The sequence below is a fragment of the Alexandromys fortis genome, unplaced genomic scaffold (assembly GCF_014885135.2).
Source record: "Alexandromys fortis isolate MF-2015 unplaced genomic scaffold, M_Fortis_MF-2015_v1.1 scaffold_209, whole genome shotgun sequence".
NCBI classification, from domain to species: domain Eukaryota; kingdom Metazoa; phylum Chordata; class Mammalia; order Rodentia; family Cricetidae; genus Alexandromys; species Alexandromys fortis.
In genome coordinates, this window is record NW_026068090.1 from 385,082 (window position 1) to 406,103 (window position 21,022).

Below are 21,022 nucleotides of genomic sequence, written 5' to 3' on the forward strand. Positions count from 1 at the left end.
CTCCCCCCCCTCGTCAGCCCAAAGAGCAATCAGGCCAGCTAGCCTGGGTCTGAAAAAGCCTGGGTTAAAACAGGTCTCACTGAACATAGTGGACAATGAGGACTACTGAGACCTCAAGAACACAGGCTTACTTTTCCCCTAGATGTCTAGCTGGATCCTGGAAGAGACAGGACACCAACAATTCTCATCTTGCTGCCGGCTACCTGTGGCTGGTGTCAAGATCTGAGTATGGTTATCAGGTAGGCCAGTCTTCTACTCAGCCCTCATATGGACATGATTCAGTGCCAATGAGAATGCTATCATGGACTTCAACTATCTCCATAACTAATAAGATGACAATTACGCTTTGGGCAGACACCTCTGCTAAGCACGCAACCCCGAAAGAGAGAATATTATCTAAAGAAAAGCATGACTCACCTATAGCTCTAGAATCTCAGCTCAAAGGCATTGCCTGGAAGGAAATCAGGCTTTAAATCCCTCTAAGTTCAAGACTAAAGATACCATGTAGTGAGTATAAACTGTGGTAAAAGGCATCTGTAGAAATACTGATGGTGTTTGCGAAGACAAGAATAGTCCCTCTTATCTACAAGGAATGTATTCCAAGCTACACACACACTCACAATGTTAAATTGTGGATAGTACCAAACCCTATGGAGTAGATTTTTCCTATATAAATATACCAATGATAAATTTTTTTTTCTGCTTCAAAAGGCTTTATTTTTACTTGGTCCAAGACTTGAGAGGGGCTCCAGGGCGTTACAAAGCTGCCTAGTGGCTTCTTGAGAGGTTCGGGTGAAGGTCCTGAGGCGGGCTGGTGCAGAGCAGAGGCGGGAGCCCCTCGGAAGGAGAGGCCTCCTAGTCATGCTTGAGAGTGAGCCGCTCAAAGAGGTACTCGCCCAGAGACGCCTGGGGCCCAGCAGCCAACCTGCGGAGGTTGGTCAGGTGGTTGCCCATCTTCTTGATGACCTTCACCTCCTTATCCAGGAAGTGGTTTTCAAGGAAGTCACAGAGAAGGATCTGTGCGGGCAGAGCCCAGGGACTGAAGATCCAAGAGGGCCTGGTTCAAGTTCTTCTCCAAGGCCAGGGCAGCTTCCATGGCCTCCTGGGTTTTACCCCACTCATCTTGAGATGGCTTCTGCACGTCCTGAAAGAGTGCACGGCCTCCGCGATCGTTCTGCAACTTGAGGAGACGCTCGGCGCCCTCGCGCTTCTCCTCAGCCAATTCGCAGAAAAAGTGGCCTACACCCTCCAGAGCCAGGTCATCCGGGTCAAAATAGTAGCCCAGAGAGAGGTAGGTGTAGGAGGCCCGCAGGTGCAGGTTGACCAGGCGGTTCACGGCAGCCTCCACTTCGGTGGAATAATTCTGACGAATCTGGGAGGTCATGGTTGAGACGCAGTCTGGAGCTACCCGCAAAGAGACGGTGCTGGCTGGTCCTGGGAGCTGAAGGCGGCGAGGTGATGGTCCCGTCCAAACACTGTTGAAGCAAGACACAGATCCACGGGATCTCCGAAGGCTGCTGCCCCAATGATAAATTTTATGTTTTCTCCATTTTAACATGAGGCACTGTGATCTTAACTTTTGTAGTTTGAGGTATAATTACAAAATTAACATAAATTTACTACAGATAGGTTGATTCTTACTTCAGCATACTTTCCCCACCCCCTTTTCTCAGTAAATCACCTTTTCTCTTACAAGTAATCACTTTATTTCTTCTCTTTGGTGTGTCCAATTTGCCAGCACTGCTACTCTTCCCATTTAGGGCTTTTATTAAGTAAAACAAAAGATACTTGAACACAGTGCTACAATACCACTTGATGTACCTGACAAATCAGACACTGACTAACAGATGGATATCACATATGTAGCAAGGATACTATGAACAAAAGATAATTCACACCTGGGGTAAGTGAAAAGCATTGGCTTTCAATATTCTTCACAGGCTACCTTCTAATTTTGAAATTATAGGGACCATGGACATGGCTCAGTGGTAGGACACCTGCATTCATATACAAGGCCCTGGATTCAATCCCGACACCAATATATACATATTTTAAAGGCTTATAAGTTGTTCATTTATGGAATTTTTCATTTAATGTTTTTGTAACAGTGTTGAACTCAAATAGTTGAAACAAGAGAAAATAAAACTTACTTGAGTGGGACAAATTATAGACCAAAGAATTACATGGAGAAAATTGGAGAAAAAACAATTGGAGGGACTGGAAAAATGCGGGAGAATTGTCTGTAATCTGTCAATCATGTTTTAAATAAACGCTGATTGGCCAGGCAGAAAGTATAGATGGGAAAACCAGACAGGAAGTAGAAATGATGTAATGAGAACAGGAGAATTCTGGGAAGGAGGAAGTTGATTCCTCCCACTCCTGCCCAGGTCACCGAAGCAGCAGGATGTGATCTGCCCCACTGGAAAAAGGTACTGAGCCACATGGCTAACATAGATCAGAAAAATGAGTTAATCAAGATGTGAGAGTTAGCCAGTGAGTGGCTAGAGCTAATGGGCCAATCAGCTTTATAATTTATAGAAATCTATGTATGATTTTCTTTGGGACTAAACAGTTGTGGGGTACTGGGCGGGACAAAAACCCCAACAAACAAACAAGCCAGCCCCCTCATGTTACAGAGAAATGGCTCAGAGGCTAAGAGCACTGGCTGCTCTTCCAGAGGTCCCAAGTTCAATTCCCAGCAACCACATGGTGGCTCACAACCATCTGTAATGAGATCTGGTGCCCTCTTCTGGCCTGGAGTCAAACATGCAGACATACATAATAGATAAATAAATCTTTTTTTGTTAAAAAAAGAAAGCAGCTCTAAAGAACTTTTCCAGTGGTAAATACAAATCTCAAACAATGACCTCAGAAACTATTCCTTTAAAGGACCGCTGATAGTATCATCCTGTTAAGTAATTTATGCCCCAAGGCACTGTTGAAAATAAAGAGTATTGTAGAATATTAGTTAAGGGTGTGTTACATTCTTTTAAGCTGTGGGATACTTAATGATACAAAGACGTACCACATTCTTTTATGTTGCATTTGTTTAACTCTGTAAAGCTGTGTTACTTTATCTGTCTAAAACACTTGATTGGTCTAATAAAGAGCTGAATGGTCAATAACTAGGCATGAGAGAGAAATAGGTTGGGCTAGCAGGCAGAGAGGATAAATAAGAGGAAGAATGAGAAGAGGAGGAGCAAGAAAAGGAGAAGAGATGACACCAGGAGCCAGCCACCCAATCATACAACTAGCCACGGAATAAGAAGGAAAGAAATATATAAACTATAGAAAAGTAAAAGCCCCAGAGAGAGATGGGAAAATTTAAGTTAAGAAAAGTAGCTAGGAATAAGACATGTTAAGGCTAGGCATTCATAAGTACGAATGAGCCTTGGTATATTTATTTGGGAGGTGGATGGCAGGCTCCCCAAAGAATTAAAAAAAAAACCCAACTGTATTAGAGAGTCATAAGATTACAATTGATGGAACTTAAAAAATTGGATGTGGCAGGGAAAGAGATGTCAAAGACAGCTCTGCCACAACCATTATCAACCTAAAATGTTTGTGTACATGTGTAAGGCTGTACTTTCTAAGGAGTGAAATCAGGGAGCATGTAGAAAAGACTACTAAAATAACCTAGCCAGTCATTAAACAAGCAAATAATAAGCCCCAGAGAGGTTGGTATAGTAGTCAAAGTTGCTATCATGTGGCCTTCCAAAAAGACCCTATGACATATGACTATAAAAGTATGACCACACAACAGAAAAAAATGAAGTAACAGAACTCCCTTTAAGAGTGACCAGATGTGAAATGTGATAGAAATAATACCATAACCATTATAAACACATTCAAACACTAGAGGAAATCATCTATGTTAATCACCCTCTCATTACTGTCACAATTACCTGAAAACCAGTCTAAGGTAGGAAAGATTTATTTTGGTTCCTGGTTTCAGGAGTTTAATCTATGGTCAACTGGATCCACTGTTTTTAGGCCTCTGGCAAAGGAAAAGCATCACAGCAGAAAGAGGAGGAAAATCTACTCGTCACATGGTGGTCAGGAAACAGAGAAGAGAGGGCAGGTCTTAGGGACAACCTTCAAAGGCAGGTCCTTAGTGACTTCCTTCCTCCAAGTCAGCCTCCCCTTTCCATCCAGCTATTAACTCAACAGGTTAAGCCCAACGATAAAGTAGGCTCCTCTCATCAACCAACCCTCCTCAGCAGCACCACTACTAAAACTGAGCCTTCTGTACGTTTTGGAAGAACACTTCACATGCAAACCATAATCCATGGTTAAAGTAAAGAAACATATGAGACAATGCTGGACCAGCTAAAGGCACACACCTGTAAACCCAGCACTTGGGAGGTAGAAGTGGTAGAATCAGAATAGCAAATTTGAGGTGCATGGCTATGTGGCCCTGCACGTAGAAGGCCTGTGGCTACTGGGCACAGAAAGGAAACAGAAACTGGGAAACACTACAACTGCACTGTGTGCATGGCTCCAATTCACAAAGAATCCTTGATATCCCATGTATCATTTTTGAACTTCATACCACTCACTGAAGATATCTACTATTGATGTCCCTAACTGAGGGGTAAAGAAACTTCTCTAGATACCTTCCTGTTCTTGTCTCCCAAACTGGCCATGTTTTTGGCTTCCTACCTTCATTTAAGACTAATAAAATTTCCCTTCTCAAAACATGTTTTCATCTGCTTATGTAAATGAACTTTTTTAAAAAAGATTTATTTGTTTTTAATAAGTATACATGGTCTGCCTGCATATGTCCGTGCAGGCCAGAAGAAGGCACCATATCTCATTACAGATGGTTGTGAGCCACCATGTGGTTGCTGGGAATTGAACTCAGGACCTTTGGAAGTATAGCCAATGCTCTTAACCTCTGAGCCATCTCTCCAGTCCCCTATAAATGAACTTTTATTATACTTTATTTACTTATTTATTTTGTGTGCGTGAATGTGTGTGTACGAGCATATACACACATCCTTGTACCACAACATGCTATGGAGGTCAGAAAACAACTTGTGAAGGTTAGTTCATTCTTTCCACCATCTGATCCCAGGGATCAAACTAAGGCTTGGCAACAAACGCCTTTAGCTGCGGATTCATCTCACAGGCCTCAGTCTCTCATCAGATCCTGGTCTGGAGTTCACTATGTAGCTGAAAGAAGCCTCCAACTCCTGACACTGCAATTTCAACTTCCAAATGCTAAAATTGCAGGCCTGTGCCCCCATGCCCATCAATAATCAATAAAATCTTCACAGGAAGGAAATCTGTCTGCTTTCCTGCTCTTTGTGCATCCAGAATCCAGCAGAGAGCAGATACTAAATATGTGGAGGGGAAGACAAGAGAGTGAGGAAGTGAGGAGAGAGCTAACAAAAACAGAGAGGGTCACTAACCCTCAAGTGAAGTAGACATTACATGGGAAGCCAATTCTTTCTAATACTTGTGGCTCACGCTGCACATGATATAGACACAAATGTGTAGAGAGACTGCATAAAACACAAGCAGACAAAAACCAGTTAGATCTAAAGGGAAGCAGGGCTTGTGAGCTAGCTAGCAGTTCTCTGACAGGAAGAATCAAAAGCAGGGTTAATATGTAAAACAGGGTTTTTTTCCTTTGTGTTGGCTCACCACTCCTGGCTGCCAGGTGATCCTAGCAATCTGCCTACAACTTGGTAGAGCCCAAATTTTGCTTACATTACCAGCAACTATGGGGCTTCAATTTTCCTTCCAGGCTGCACATACTGCCGCTAACCTTTCAGATCTGTGACCTGGTTTCTCTATCTCAGTGTTTGCTCTTCGTCCTCCACTTTTTGTTACAGGCACTGACACATCTAAGTGCAGAAAGAAAGACACATATCACACAAGTACAACCTGATATATGTGCACATAAGAAGAAACACAAGGACACTAATACACACATAAGACAGAAAGCCTGTTAATCATCAGGACTGTCATCCAGAAGAGATAAAGCAAACTCTACAACAGAGAAGGGAAGAAGGGAAACAACAGCCTGCTTAGTGAGAAAAAATTTCCCTGTCTGTCAAAGCAAGCCACCTTCTGGATTTCCTGGAAGCATGCGGGACGCCATCTGGGGGAGCTGCTGCTTCATCCTGTATCTGGCAAGTCACTGAGACAGATTGCAAAGTATGCCTACTCTCTGAAATGTGTAGCTCCATGTGTCTGTCAACTGGGACCCTTGCTTGAGTGCCAACTGACAATGTATCCTCTCTTACAGCATATACTAGTTCATGACATCTGATTCTTCTTAAAACTCCCAGAGTTCTTTGTGAATACCAGCACTCTGGCCCTTAAAACTACTCTGTCAGCTGGTATAATCCAGTACTCAACTCAGGAGGCAGGGTTGAGGGTTCAATGCAGGTTCAAGATCAACTTGGTCTCTCTAGTGAGTTCCAGGGCAGCTAGGGCTACATTTAGTCTCAAAACAAATAAACTAGTATTTCTGTTATAGACCACTTCCTAGACAATAAAATCACACATAATGGTGCACACCTGTAATTCCAGCACTTGGTAGGCTGAGGCAGAAAGACTGCTGTGAGTTTGAGGCCATATGGGCTACATAGTGGTTCCAGGACAGCCTGCACTACAAAATGTGGGGGAAAAAACCCACAAAATTAAAAGCTCTAATAGAAAGCCAGTGTCCTTAAAGTTTAAGAAACTCACAAAAATGAACACTGAATGTTTTAGCAGATCTATATTTCTGCTTCCAAAAATGTCAAAGAGACTATGAGAGACCAAGTGGTAATTCCTTTTGCCCCACAGAGACCTGAATCCATTTCTCCACCCTTACATTATGGAAGGCCATGTGAAGCCTTGGCAAAGACAGCTGGCCAAGAACTAATACATAGTTTACAAAAACCTAAAAAGCTAACTATGAACCAAGTGTGATGGCTCATGCATATAATCCATGCACTTGTGAGGCCGCAGGCATAAGGACTGCTGTGAGTTCAGGCCAGCCTGGTCTACATAATAAGTTTCAGGCCAGCCAGAACTGCATTATCAAGAACTTATTTCATAGCAGGGTTGGTACGGAACACTAGTAAAAGGAAAATAAGAGGGGCTGTAGAGAGGCTCAGTGGTTAAGAGCACTGACTGCTCTTCCAGAGGAGCTAGGTTCAGTTCCCAGCACCCACACAGCAGCTCACAAGTGTCTGTAACTCCAATTCCAGGGGATCTGACACCTTCAAATCAATGCACATAAAATTAAGTTAATTTTTTTTTAAAAAAAGAAAAATAAGAATAAAGTATTTATGTATACATATATATATATATATATATGAGCATGTTGCAATGAAACCCATTATTTTGAATGCTAACTAAAAAAATGGAAAGGGGGTCATTTAACTCATGTTTGTAACCCTAACACTTGGGAGGCTAGAAGTTGTCTAGAGTTCAAGACTAGCCTGGGCTACAGAGTGAGACCCTAAACTGTCCCAGGTGAGGGAAAGATGAATCTAAGAATCAGTTTCACCTGAAGATTATCATTATGATGATCATCTCTTGTTGTGTTCCAAAGGTCTAAGCAGAATTCAATCTGCACTTTGCCTGGATAAAGAGCAAAACACCAAATGTTCCATGAGATAGGAAATAAAAGGGTGATTGCAATAGGATGTGCGTAGGAGTTAGAATCAGGAAAGTAGAAATGCAGAAAGATGCTAGCTCTAGCATTTGGGAATAGAAGGCCAGGAGTTCAAGGCCAGTGTGGCTTACAGGAGACCTTATCTCAACAATACAAGAACAAGACTAAAACAAAAGCAACAAAATAAGAAAAGTATCTCCAAACTTCCCTTGCCAACCAACATTATGTACAGAAACTTCTGCTGATATGCTCAGCCTCAGTCAGAGGAGCTTCTAACCGCAGCACTTGATGTTTAATTGTCAAGACAGGCTTTGTCTGTGTATCTTTGGCTGTCACTCAGTCTGTAGACCACTGGCCTCTGCCTCCTGAGTGCTGAGATTAAAGGTGTGCACCTCCAGGTCCGGCAATGCAGAGACTCTTCACTGAGAAGTGACAGCGGAGTGCTCAGCCCTCAACAGGACATCCTTATCAGTCCCACTGAGGTCATTGTAAAAGAAGAGGAAAGAAAGAAGAGCTGGAAGATGGAGATATGCAGAGACATCTTCTGGACATGACAAAGTTGTTCCACTTATAAATTCACAGCAACTGAGTTACCTGCACAAGATCTGTGCCGTACTGGATCTGTCTCTATTTCATCACGGATGAGCCCACAAGACCCAATCCCCTGATGATCACTGTTAACGGTTACTCAGGGGTAGTGTGTCGTTTCTGTAGGTGGTGTAGTCACTGGTAAGTTTCTCATGTTCCAGTAAATAACCATCCACCCAGCCTGAAAAAGGGGACATGGACCTAAACTGAGTGGGTAACACAAACACACACACACAGCATGGAAGCAGGAGTCAGGAAGAAGGGCCTCAGTGGAAGAGGGAGGATAATGCACATAAAAATAACTAAAATCATTATATACATGTAAAAAAACTGTTAATGATGATGATTATTATTACTGTTATTATTATTACTATTTTGGTTTTCCGAGACAGGGTTTCTCTGTGTTATAGTGCTAGCTGTCCTGGAACTTTCTCTGTAGACCATGTGTGCCTCAAACTCACAGAGATCCACCTGGCTCTGCCTCCCAAGTGCTGGGATTAAAAGTGTGCGCTGCCACCAACCAGTTACAATTATTTTAAAGCTGTATGTGTCTGAGTGTTTTTGCTTGTGTGTGTGTATATGCGCAACACATGCATCCAGTGCCTGGGGAGGCCAGAAAGGACCTCTGAAACTTTGAGCTTTCATTTCCTCATTGTAAAGGAAGACAATAATTTCTGTTTCAAAAGGTGTTCCAAAGATGAAATTAAATCATATATATAAAGTTCACAGCTGCAGTATGATTACTTCTTTGATCACCACTATTATAATATATTTACTTAGTAGTATTCATAAGTCTACTGCCCAAACCCAAACAACTCCAGAGAAACAAATTACCATTGACTCAGTTTCTACCCTGAGGAAGATCTCACAAATCCAAACCACCCATTTCCCACAAATTGACCATCCAATTCGGTCCTCTTGTTCTACCCTATAGAAATAATTAAAGAACACATAATGAGGAGAAAGGATCTTTCAAATTAAAAAAATCTTTTTTTAGGCTTTCCTTTTTTATAATTTTACATACCAACCGCAGTTTCCCACCCACCCCTTCCTACACACACACACACACACACACACACACACACACAGCCCACCCAATCCTCCATCTCCCACAGGAGTTAACAAAGCCTGTTAAGGCAGGACCAAGTTCCTCCCATTGCTTCAAGGCTGGGCAAGGCATCCCACTATAGAGAATAGGTTCCAAAGAGCCAGTTAAATTCCAAAAATCTTTTTTTTTTTAACATTTTTTATTGATTTTTATTAAACTCTACATTTTCCTCTGCTCCCCTCCCTTTTTAGCCCTCTCTCAAGGTCCCCATGCTCCCAATTTACTCAGGAGAGCTTGTCTTTTTCTAGATTAGATCCATGTATGTCTCTCTTAGGGTCCTCATTGTTATCTAGGTTCTCTGGGACTGTGATTTGTAGGCTGGTTTTCTTTGCTTTATGTTTAAAACCACTTTTGAGTGAGTACATGTGATAATTGTCTTTCTGGGTCTGGGTTACCTCACTCAAAACAGTTTTTTCTAGCTCCATTTATCTGCCCACAAAATTCAAGATGTTGTTATTTTTTCTGCTGTGTAGTACTCCATTGTGTAAATGTACCACATTTTCCTTATCCATGTTTCAGTCGAGGGGCATTTAGCTTGTTTCCAGATTCTGGCTATGACAAACAATGCTGCTATGAACATGGCTGAGCACATGTCCTTGTGGCACAATTGAGCATCCTTTGGATATATACCCAAAAGTGGTATTACTGGGTCTTGAGGAATGCTGTTTCCTAATTTTCTGAGAAATTGCCACACTGACATCCAAAGAGGTTGTACCAGCTTGCATTCCCACCAGCAATGCAGAAGTGTTCCCTTTATCCCACAACCTTTCCAGCATAAGTTGTCATCAGTGTTTTTGATCTTGGCCATTCTTACAGGTGCAAGATGGAATCTCAGAGTTGTTTTGATTTGTATTTCTCTGATGACTAAGGATGTCTTTTCTTTTTTTGAGACAAGATCTCACTATTTACCCCTGGTTGCTACGAACTCATTATGTAGATGAGACTGGTCTCAAACTTGTAGCAATCCTTTTGTTTCTGCTCCCAAGAAGTTTTAGGATAATAGATAGGCACCACCATGCCAAAGTTCTCACATATAATTTTTAGACTGATTTTTTTCCACTCGGCATAATGTCTTTAAGACTTATTTATTATGTACAACAGACTTTATTTTTTATGGTGACAGACATATGTAATCCCAGCATTCAGGAGGATGAGGCAGAAGGATCACAAGTTTGAGGCCAGCTTGGGTTAATGAGTTCCATGTCAGTGAGTTTGAGTTATATCACAAACCCTTTGCAAGCCCCTCGAAACATAAGGGAAGGAAAAGTCCAAGACCAGGCCACAAAATCCCACCAATCCCTGAGCTTGTCACAAGATTAGGTCACAGAATCCCATTAATCCCAGGCCATCCTAGAAAGCTTCACTCCCCCCACCCCCACCCCACCACTTCAAGAGAGCCTACATGAAGCCTGCCTTCTTCTCAGCTCTTTGCTGCTTCTCTTCTGAGCAGAGGCGGCCATCCTCTTGTGTCTTTCCCAATAAGTCTCTTGTGTGAGGTTTGTTGTGACATATGACTTTGGTATTCCTTGGCTCTCAACTGCCAGAATAGCTTTCCCTTCAGAGCTGCAAAGCTTAGAAAAAAAATCAAATATAATTCAAAGAAAATCATATATAATTTTTAGTAGGGATGTAAATTTTAATTTACCTAATAGAGTAAAAACCTCGGAGATTTACTGGGACAGATAGCAAGTTACGTTTAACTTCATAATAAACTGTAAAATTACCAGAACAGCTTTATCATCTTACATTCCTGTTAGTGTGAATTATGATGGCTCTTATTCCTTACTTGGTACAGTACACCTAATTTTTAAAAAATTATTTTAGCCATCTTGATAGGTTCATAGTAGAATCTCATTGTGATTTTAATTTTCATTTTTCTCTAATATAAGTGTGTTTATATATGCATCTAGTGCATATGTGCATATATAGATATAGAGAGTAGGCAGGGTATCATATAGCCCAAGGTAGCCTCATACTTCCTATGTAACTGAGAATGACTTTGAACTCCTGATTCTCCTGTCTCTGTCTCCCAAGTGCTGGAATTATATGCATTTACCACACCTGGTCATTGTATGAACTTTTTCTTTCTTTTTTTAGCCTGGAACTCACTCTATATGCCAATTGGCTTCAAATTTACAAGGCAAGGTGATCTTCCTTGCCTCTGCCTCAGGAGAGCTGGGACAACAGACATACCATACCATACCCAGCTATCCAAAGTAGTCTTAACAGTCAGTATGTTTTTTTTTTTTAATTTATTCCTGACAACTATTCTGGAATAAAAATCAGTAATCATTATTTTATCCTGAGAAAACAAAAGGGAGAATCATTAAACTACTATAATTTAATCATCTTTCTAATGTCACTTAATCACCTGTGATATATAAATCACTAGAATGTAGGCTCCAGAAAATAGGAATCTGTTTTGTTCACAATAGAATCCTGAGCCCTCAATCAATAACTGGAACAGAACAGATAGCCGACTATCATGTAGAGTTTGGTTTATTATATCTGATCTGTCCTCAATGCCAGTGTACTGGAAGGGTGACTGGCAAGCAGCACCGTGTGAAGGTCAGTGCACAACTTTCAAGCATTAGTTCTCTCCTCCACTGTAGGTCCTGGATATGGAATCTGGGTCATCAGCCTGCGTGGTGAGCACTTTCACAAGCTTTTCCTTCTCAACACCTCACTGACCCTGTCTTTACAATGTTCTAATTTATTCCTTTTCGTGGAGGGAGGGTTTGATGTAACCTAGGGTGGTCTCTGGCCTCCCAATTCCTGTGCAGTCAAGGATGATCTCTCGCCTCCACTGCCCAACTTCTGGGATTACAGGAATTGTCAGCACACTAGGTTTGTGTGGTTCCGGGAATGGAACCCAGGGATTTGTGCATGGTGGCACTTAAGCACTCTACTAAGTAAGTTATATTCTCAGCTACCAAATAAATACCTTAATTTTACATGAGAAGAAAATGATAACACTCTCAATTCTCAAATCTATGGTCTAAAACTGAGTTTGAGGCTAAAGGACAGCTTGGGATACATAAAACCCTATCTGGGGGGAAAAACACAATCCAACAACCACAAAGGCCCAATGAGATTGTTCATAGGGTGATGGTCTGAGGTTTTCAACACCTTAGACTCATAGGATAGAAGGAGAGAACCAACTCCTACAAACTGTCCTCTGATTTCCACATACAGATGGTAGTAAGTACGTACACACACACACACACACACACACACACACACACACGGAAAACAACACTAAAAAGAGTCTAGTCCAACCTAAGTAAGACAGTATTTTTAAGTCCTATCTGTCCATCTCAGACTATCAGGATAACCTAACACTTCAGCAAATCCTTTACCCATAGACAACTTCACTACCAGCTCAGGAGTTCCTATACTGCTAGCTTAATAAATTCCCTGCTTTACCAAGAGACCATCATTGCCAGGCATGGTGGTTCACTCCTGTAATTCTAGGACTGTGGAGGAAGAGGCATGAGGATCATTGTGAGTTTAAGGTTAATCTAGGCTACATAAGAAGCACCAGGCATGCCCAAGTTTCAGAGTGAAATTGTATCTCAACAAAACACAGTAAAGTAAATTGGGGAATGTGGCTCAGTGGTAGAGACTTTATCCAGCATTCACAAGGCCAGCACAGCTAAAATCTGAGAAGATTTAGCAATGAGGTAGATCTTTCGGTTCATTTTAGTTCTCTAAAACACTCACCAATATGAGGCAGAATAAACTGGGTTTTAGGGTAGGGTGTACTAGGAATTAGACCTTGGGCTTCACTCATGCTGAGTGAACTACCACTGAGATACATATCCCAAGCTCTTATTATTTCTCACTCACTCGGCTACCTAGATTGGCCCTAAACTCTGTAAGCCTATGCCAGACCTTGAACTTGCAATCTTCCTGCCTCAGTTTCTCAAGTACCTGGGATCACAGGCCTATGACACCACAACAGGCTTGAATGAAGTTTTAATATTCCTTCAGACTTCTACTGAGGTTATTGGGTAATTAGCAATATCTTTAGATGGGTCCCCAAAATCCGAGATCTTTGACAACCAATGCAACCAGAATTTTTCCACAGCACTATACCATCCATTACCTAAGCCCTGCTCTATCTACCTAACTTTCTAGTTAGGTTCTGACTCCAACTGTGTCTCACACATGTTTAAACCAAGGGAAGAACACGCATTTTACTGGCTTCTTGCTCTAGGACTCAGGAGATAAGTGACTATAAAAAGGCACAATAATAGGTCTCCCTAACCATAGAGGCCTGAGATTCCAGTGAGGGCAGGGGAGCCCAGACAAGGTAGAAGCTATGCTGGAAAAGAACATCTCACACCACTGGTGCAGGGAAAGCCGGCTGATAGCTTTTGTTACTTTAGAACAGTTTGTGCTGATGAGACTTTTGTTGTGGTAACATTTCTCTAAAGAGAACATTTTCTTCCTTCCCTCTTTGACAAAGCAATTCAACAGAACACGAAGAAAGGAGGAGCGCTGACAAACAAACTCAGAAATGTGAGATTTCATATCTACACAAAGATTATGTCATCTTTGTTTCTTTTTTTGAGACAGGGTTTCTCTCTTTAGACCAGGTTGGCCTGCTGCTTCTGCCTCCCAAGTACTGGTATATCACTTTAAAAAATTATCTACTTTATGTGTATGAATATTTCGCCTACATTTGCCGGTATCAGTCAGGAAGGTGTTGGAGCCCCTGGAACTGGAGTTACAAGCAGTCATAGGCCCCCATGTGGGCACTTGGAACCAAACTCTGGTCCTCTGTAAGAACAAGTGTTTTTAACCTCTCTGGGCCATCTCTCCAGCCGCGAATAGATCACTTTCTCAGTTGTTGAGCTGCCCAGTCTTCAGGCAATGCTAGGAAAATGATCATGATATCTCTAGGCCTCATTTCTCCTAGGAATATGACTCTTTCTTTTTCTTTTCTTCTGTTTTTACTCTGAAGGCCAGTAATACTTCTAGATAAGGCTAAAATCTAGATACTCTGACCATAGTTTTTCTTGGTTTTTTTTTTTTTTTTTTTTATGGTTGTTTTCTTTGGCGAGGGGAATATTTTGGTTTGGTTTAGTTTGGTTTTGGTTGCTCAAGATATGGTTTCTCAGTGCAGCTTTAGAGCCTGTCCTGGAACTTGCTCTGTAGACCAGGCTGGCCTTGAACTCAGAGATCCACCTGCCTTTGCCTCCTGCATACTGGAATTAAAGGCGTGAGCCACCACTGCCCAGCTACCTTGACCATAGTTACTGGCCCTGTTTAGCTTATAATTGAGACTGAATAAATACAATATTTCAGTTTGTATAATCTGGGCCCCCTTTTCCTTACCAATTTTTAGTTCAGTGGTTTTTTTTTAACCACAGTTCCTTTGTCTAACCAAATCAATCCACTGTGCTTTTTATTACACCTAATAACTTTCTCACTCTGATTCTCTACAACTCAGAGAACCCTACCACTTTCATTCTTTTCCAATTCCACCTTTCTTCCTTCTTGAATTCCTTAGACATTACTGAACTTTACAGAAGAGTCAATCTCCTCTACCAATCAATTAGTAGAATGGTACTTTTTACTTGTCCAGTATTCACTGACAGGGGATTCAATATTTAACATGGCAGTCCCTTCTATAACAAAATATCTCTAACTATTAGACAATTCTTTATTCCAGGAGAATATACCTGCCTTTAATTTCCCTACATTGGTCTTGTTCTGCCCTTACGATAAAGAAAACAATACATTACATAAGACATGGCTTTGAAATCATATATAAGCTCAAATCTAGCACGTGTCTAAAGGAAAATGTTTAAATTTTCTAGCATCAGATTTTCTAATAATAAAGCCAATATCCCCAAGGCTTTTAATAAAATTAAATAAATAACTATGCAAAGAGCTTAATGCTGTCTGGAATAGTGAAAGAGCTCAATCGATGACGGGTAGTTCCATAGCTTTCATTATCATTTGCTTTAGAGAAGGTCTAATGTAGCCTAACTAGACTGGACTTGAACCCTTGATCCTCTTCCTCCACATCCAGACTGCTGGGATCATAGGAATTTGCCACAATACTCAACCAATCTGTCATTTTCTAAATATGATTTCTCAACTCCTTATGTATTTGAATTCAAAAATATTATTTCAATGCCAGGGTTCTGATATGATATGCAACCAAAAGACCCTATGTTGAAGGCTTGGTTCCAACTGGCCAATCTTGTCACTGAGAAATGATTAGATCACAAAGGCTCTGACCTATCAATGGATTAATCTTCTGATGGATTAATAATATGATGGTGCTATTGAGAGGTGGGGCCTAGTTGCAGGAGATATACTGGTGTGTGGGGGTATGTCCTTAGAAGATCTATCTTGTTCTAGGACTTTTCTGTTCTCTCTGCTTTCTAGTCGCCATGATGTGAGTTCTGCTCTACTGCATGCTCCTTGAAATGATTAGTCTGCTTAACTACAAGCTCTGAAACAATAAAACTGACCATGAGGAAAATAAAATGTAAATGAGAAAATTTTTAATTTTTTTTCCTAAGTACCATTGAAACTGGTTTCCTAATAACCTTTATGAAGTCATATTTACAGACTAATTTTAAACCTATTCCACTAATAAAGAAATAAAGGTTATTGGGGAAAAAAACTGACCATGAACTAAAAGTTCTGAAACAGTGAGCTGTAATAAGGTTTTCTCGAACATTTTGTGGCAACAATCAGGAACCAAAGTCTTTCTACCCCAAGACTCCAGCTTCTTCACTAGCTTATAAATTATATTAGAAAAGAAAGTATCTCTTAATCTGTCTTGTTTACTGTCCTGTCTCCATACCCAGCACAGTGAAAGGCACAAACATAGACATTTAATATTAGTGACCTGTGTTGATGGTCATAGTTGAAGTTTACTGTCTCCATCACTCATATCACTCCTTTCTGTATAGTGTCTTGCTGTACTAAAGTCTTCTGATGGTGTGACATCCAAGACTGAACACAAACTCAAAGGTAAACTATTTACAAGGAGAAGAGACTAGGCCTCTTTTTCACACTGTACACTATGCCCTACTGGATGTTTAGCACAGCCAGGTAGCTCCAGCACCTGCTTGTTTGTGTTAAGCTTGAAATTGAGAGACTGTTCAGTCTCTCCCACATGATGACCCTGCACTCTGGGCTCTGTTGATCCAGAGCTACAGTAATGTCAAAACATACAACAGCAAGACAGCTCTTCCTTCTCTATTTTTTAAAGGGATTTCTTTTTCTAATTCTTATTAACTGGCTCCCATAAACTACTTCTTTAAAGTTAGACTGACCATGCTAAAATTTGCTTCTTCCTCACAAATAAGAGTATAAAACCCCAGAAGGTGGCATATGACTATTTTTGCTTTCTTTCTTCCCATGCCAAAAGAAGGCAGAATATAGATTAATATTCTCTTTCCACAGGAAGAAGCTTTAGAGACCATCTGAGGAATCCCTTCCCTCCCAAATAGTTACGTCAATGTTAAGCTATTCACCAATCAGCAAACAGAGAGAGCGGCTCTGCTGGGTGTCATCTTGCTTAATGGGAATAAGTTTCTATGAGGCAACAAGGAGAGACCATCTCTCCACATGGGTTCGTCTAGGCAGCTTTCAGGGATCATTTCATACAAGAGAAGAGCCATAAAAGGTAAGAAACATTACCTCGTCACTTTCTTCCACATCCACATCACCATTGGCATCATCATCCATCAGCTTATGGATGTTGCGGACAGCCTCAAAGCTGAGCTTCTCATCTTCACTGTGACACAGAGGCTTGTCAATCCGGCAAAACTCTGCATGGAAAAAGCAAGGGACAACATTGCCCAGAGCTGCCACTCAGCCTCCACCATTGTCTTGTGCGAGCAGTCTTAGTCTCCAGCCCCTGATTCCTTGTACACGCATCTTAACCAACTATATATACATGGTGGAAGTGTATCATCTACCCTTTACCCATCTCTTGGAAAATGTGTTGAGCTTCCCCATACAGAAACAATGTTTTGTCACTCTCACAGCTCTCCAGCAGATAAGTCTGCATAGGACTAGGCCTATGCTAGGACCCAGACAAGAACATAAATGTTCACAAATGAGAGGGAAAACCAAAGGGACAACATATACAGGAAAAAAGCTTCGATTCACTAAGAATCAAGGAAATGCATTATTTTAAACATAATTTAATCAGTCAAACAAAAAAATAATTTATTTTCTAGCACGAGAACAACAGTTCCAACATCTGAATAAATAGATTAGTTTTCCTTTTTACTTTGTCACTAGAAATACATATAATACCAACCACAGGCTAACCAGGGAAATCTCTCATATCAGGTAGGTGACCTTTATTGTCCTTCCTGTTCTCCAGACTAGTCTTCAGAGTTACTCTTAGTCCTGCTGCAGCCTACCCACAGCAGCCTCTCCTCCCAGTCCTCCTCCAGTCCATTCTAGGGACACACTCAGCCTCTCACTTTCTCCTAGAGGTACATATAATGTTTACCTAAGTATTATACATCTCTAGTAGGCTTTTTAGAAATAACGGAAGAAATTTAGAATAATGGTCACTCTAGCGACCAAAGGTCTCCAGGCGAGGCATCACTGGTTTCCTGAGCTCAGCCAGCACCTTTCCCAAAGGCCTACGGCAAAGGCATGATGTTTGTATGTGACCTGATCAAACAAAACAGGTGATCTCTGCTGCTGGCACCATCAGGCATACAGGATTAAAGGGATGAGGCTAAGGGAGGACAAAAGTTTGATGCCCCACATAGTGTTAGAATTGTACATAACTCCTTTACCCGAGCATCTCCTCAACTGCCTCTTGGTCCTTCCTGAGACCTTTTCTACATTTTCCACCAGGCAAAGTTTCCCACAGCCATCTGGAATACCTTAAGAGATCCACTCATTTAGGAATATCTTTTTTACTGCAATGACCTTTTTAGAGTCAAAAACACATACACCAAAATCCTATCTTTAATCAACTAAAATTCTGTGGCATTGGACAAGCGGTAGAATGCCTTCAAGCCTCCATTTCTCCATTTCTCAGGCTAGGCACAGTGGTGCCCAGGCAGAATATGAGACTTGAGAGGTAAAACCACGAGACCGGGAATCTTGACTACACAGGGAAACCAAAGCCTGGTTGGATGACACAACATCCTGTCTTTACATTAAAATTTTTGGTTTTAAAAATAAGTAATAAACCTGATACTCAATCCCTAGTGTTCTTTCCTCCTTCCAGATCAACAAGTGAATAATTTCCATTTTCACATAACTGATTTTTCCTGACAGAATAAGAAGACTCAAACAAAGATTGAGTTTGAGCCAGGCGGTGGTAGGGCACACGTTTAATCCCAGCACTCAGGAGGCAGAGACAGGCTGATCTCTGTGAGTTTGAGGCCAGTCTGGTCTACAGATAGGGTTCTAGGACAGGGATCCTTTTGTTTCTGCCTCCCTCAAGCTAGAATCACAGATGAGAAGTAGAATACCTGGCCTTGTATATCAAGTGTGCATCGCCAAGCTCATTTGTGTGATGCTGAGGACAGAACCCAGGATTTTATGCATGCTAGCCCAGCTCTCCACCAATGGAGCCCCAGCTCAGTCTCTATTCTTTTTTTCTTGCTTGCTTTATTGTTATTTTATGTTACGAGTACAGACATTTTGCATGAATGTCTGTACCCAATGTGTGTGCTTGGTGCACAAAGAGGACAGATGAGGGTGTTGATTCATCTGGAACTAAAGTTATAGATAATCATGAGCCACCATGTAGGTGGTGGGAACTGAACCCAGGTGACATACACCTAGGCTTACATAAAATACCTCAAGCAAAAAAAGGTCACAAGTGAAAAAGATTTAAGAAGCCCTGTTCTAAGCAAATAGACAACTCTAACAACGGCCTAAACTCTTAACACATTTATTTGCAATTACTAGTAACTTTAAGTAACACAGAGCTCCAACTGTCTGTTTGACATGTTATGACACTGGACTATGACCTCCACAAATTGCAATTAGCATGTCCCCAGCAGCAATAAAAAAAAAAAATCCAGATTCTTGTTAAGATGCTCAGAAAAAAAATTTAAAGAATACTTTAATATTAACTCTAGGAGGGAACAAAAGAAGATAACTAGAAACAAAAAGAAGAACAAGGCCCAAATATTTGAATTTTTGGTCTCAGGGTCTCTGTATGCAGTTAAACTCTATAATCTCAAAGAACTATTTGATATTTGCCACATTAGAAATTGTAAAATAAGGCCAGGAAGAGAGTTCAGGAAGTAAACTGGCTGCTGTGTAAGCCCAATGACCTGAGTTCAATTCCCAGATCCACAATGGACAGAGCAAACTAACTTCGGACAGTTTCACCCTCTAAGCTCTACATAAGCCACGGCATGTTCAAGTCTGAGCATATGCACGCATGTGCATGCACGCGCATGTACACATACACACACCATATACACAGAGATAATGTTTATTTATTTTCTTTCTCTTTTTAGAAAAGTCAGGTGTGGTGGCAATTCTCATACTTGGGAGATGGAGGCAGGAGGATTGGGAGTTTAAAAGCAATCTCAGCTATATAATGAGTTCAAAGTCAGCTTGGGTTACATGAAACTGGGTCTCAAATCCAAAAGAAGAAAAATAAGTAAACAAGTAAATGCAAAAAAAAAGATAATTTAAAACAAATCTTTATATTTAATTATTAATTAGAGAATAATAAGTCTCTATCAAATTAAGGAAAATAGCATGCTTTATGAAAACTAATTATGTTTCCTGGGCTAGAGAATGCAGTTCAGTTGGTAGAGTGCCTGTAATCTCAGCATTTGGGAGACAGAAAGAAGTAAGATCACAAATTCAAGGTCATCTTTAGCTACATATTGAATTTGAGGCCAGCCTAGATACATGAACTATTTTTAAAAATGTTTTCTGAAACAAATTCATGAGAAGGGAAGAATCATTTCATATTTGAGAATTTTTTAAACATTTAGCTTAATAGAACACAGTTGTAATTTTTTATTTATTTTCGCATTTATGCTGTTGTAATGTAGTTTTCACTGAGGATCAAAACACAGGCCTGTACCTGGAAAGGGAGGAGTTATTTTAATAGTTTTTCCAGACAAAAACTATGGCTATTCTCTGATTTACACCCAAACCTGACACATGTCAAGTTTAAAGACTAGCTGCAGTATGAAATCTGAAACTACATGGATGAACATATTGTACTCTGTAACATTTATATTCTTTGGTCTATCTTGTACTTTGAATGAATCTTTCACACATGCATGGTTTTGTAATATGATGCATATCTCATTTGGAAACTGGTTCTAACTAAGTTATGCAAAATATCCAAATATTGATTTAGACATTCTATTTAGACAAAATCAAAATAGTCATAATCATTAATGTCACCACTTCATCAGAAAAGCTTTCCGTCCATGGAAGCTGTCAAACTCATAGTAACTGATACAAACTTTCAGAAACTTAATTTTCACTTAAATACTGGGATTTTATCACTGGCAGCAAATATTATCTGTTTTCTTTCAAGTAAAACATTCACTTCATTGACTTTCAAGAAAATGTCAAGTTGGTACTAATGGTTCAAGTCTAAAATCACAGACCTCCAGCAGGAGGCTCACCTCCAGTTTCAGGTCATCTGAAATATAGGCTAAGACCTTGTCTTAAAAGGATGCGAGGGAGATAAAGGTTCAGCAATTAAGAGCACTGCC

General features: G+C 40.7%; 1 protein-coding gene and 1 pseudogene across 2 annotated transcripts in view; both read right to left on the minus strand.

Annotated features, from left to right (window-relative positions):
• The window catches only part of Stim1 (stromal interaction molecule 1), a 182,152-nt gene that overhangs the window by 67,409 nt on the left and 93,721 nt on the right, over positions 1-21,022 (minus strand). For both annotated transcript variants that reach the window (XM_050122524.1, XM_050122525.1), the window contains exon 2: positions 16,986-17,116. In XM_050122524.1, the coding sequence (XP_049978481.1) occupies positions 16,986-17,116 (131 nt within the window). The remainder of the gene's footprint in view (positions 1-16,985; positions 17,117-21,022) is intronic.
• Positions 697-1,465, minus strand: LOC126488822 (ferritin light chain 1-like; annotated as a pseudogene).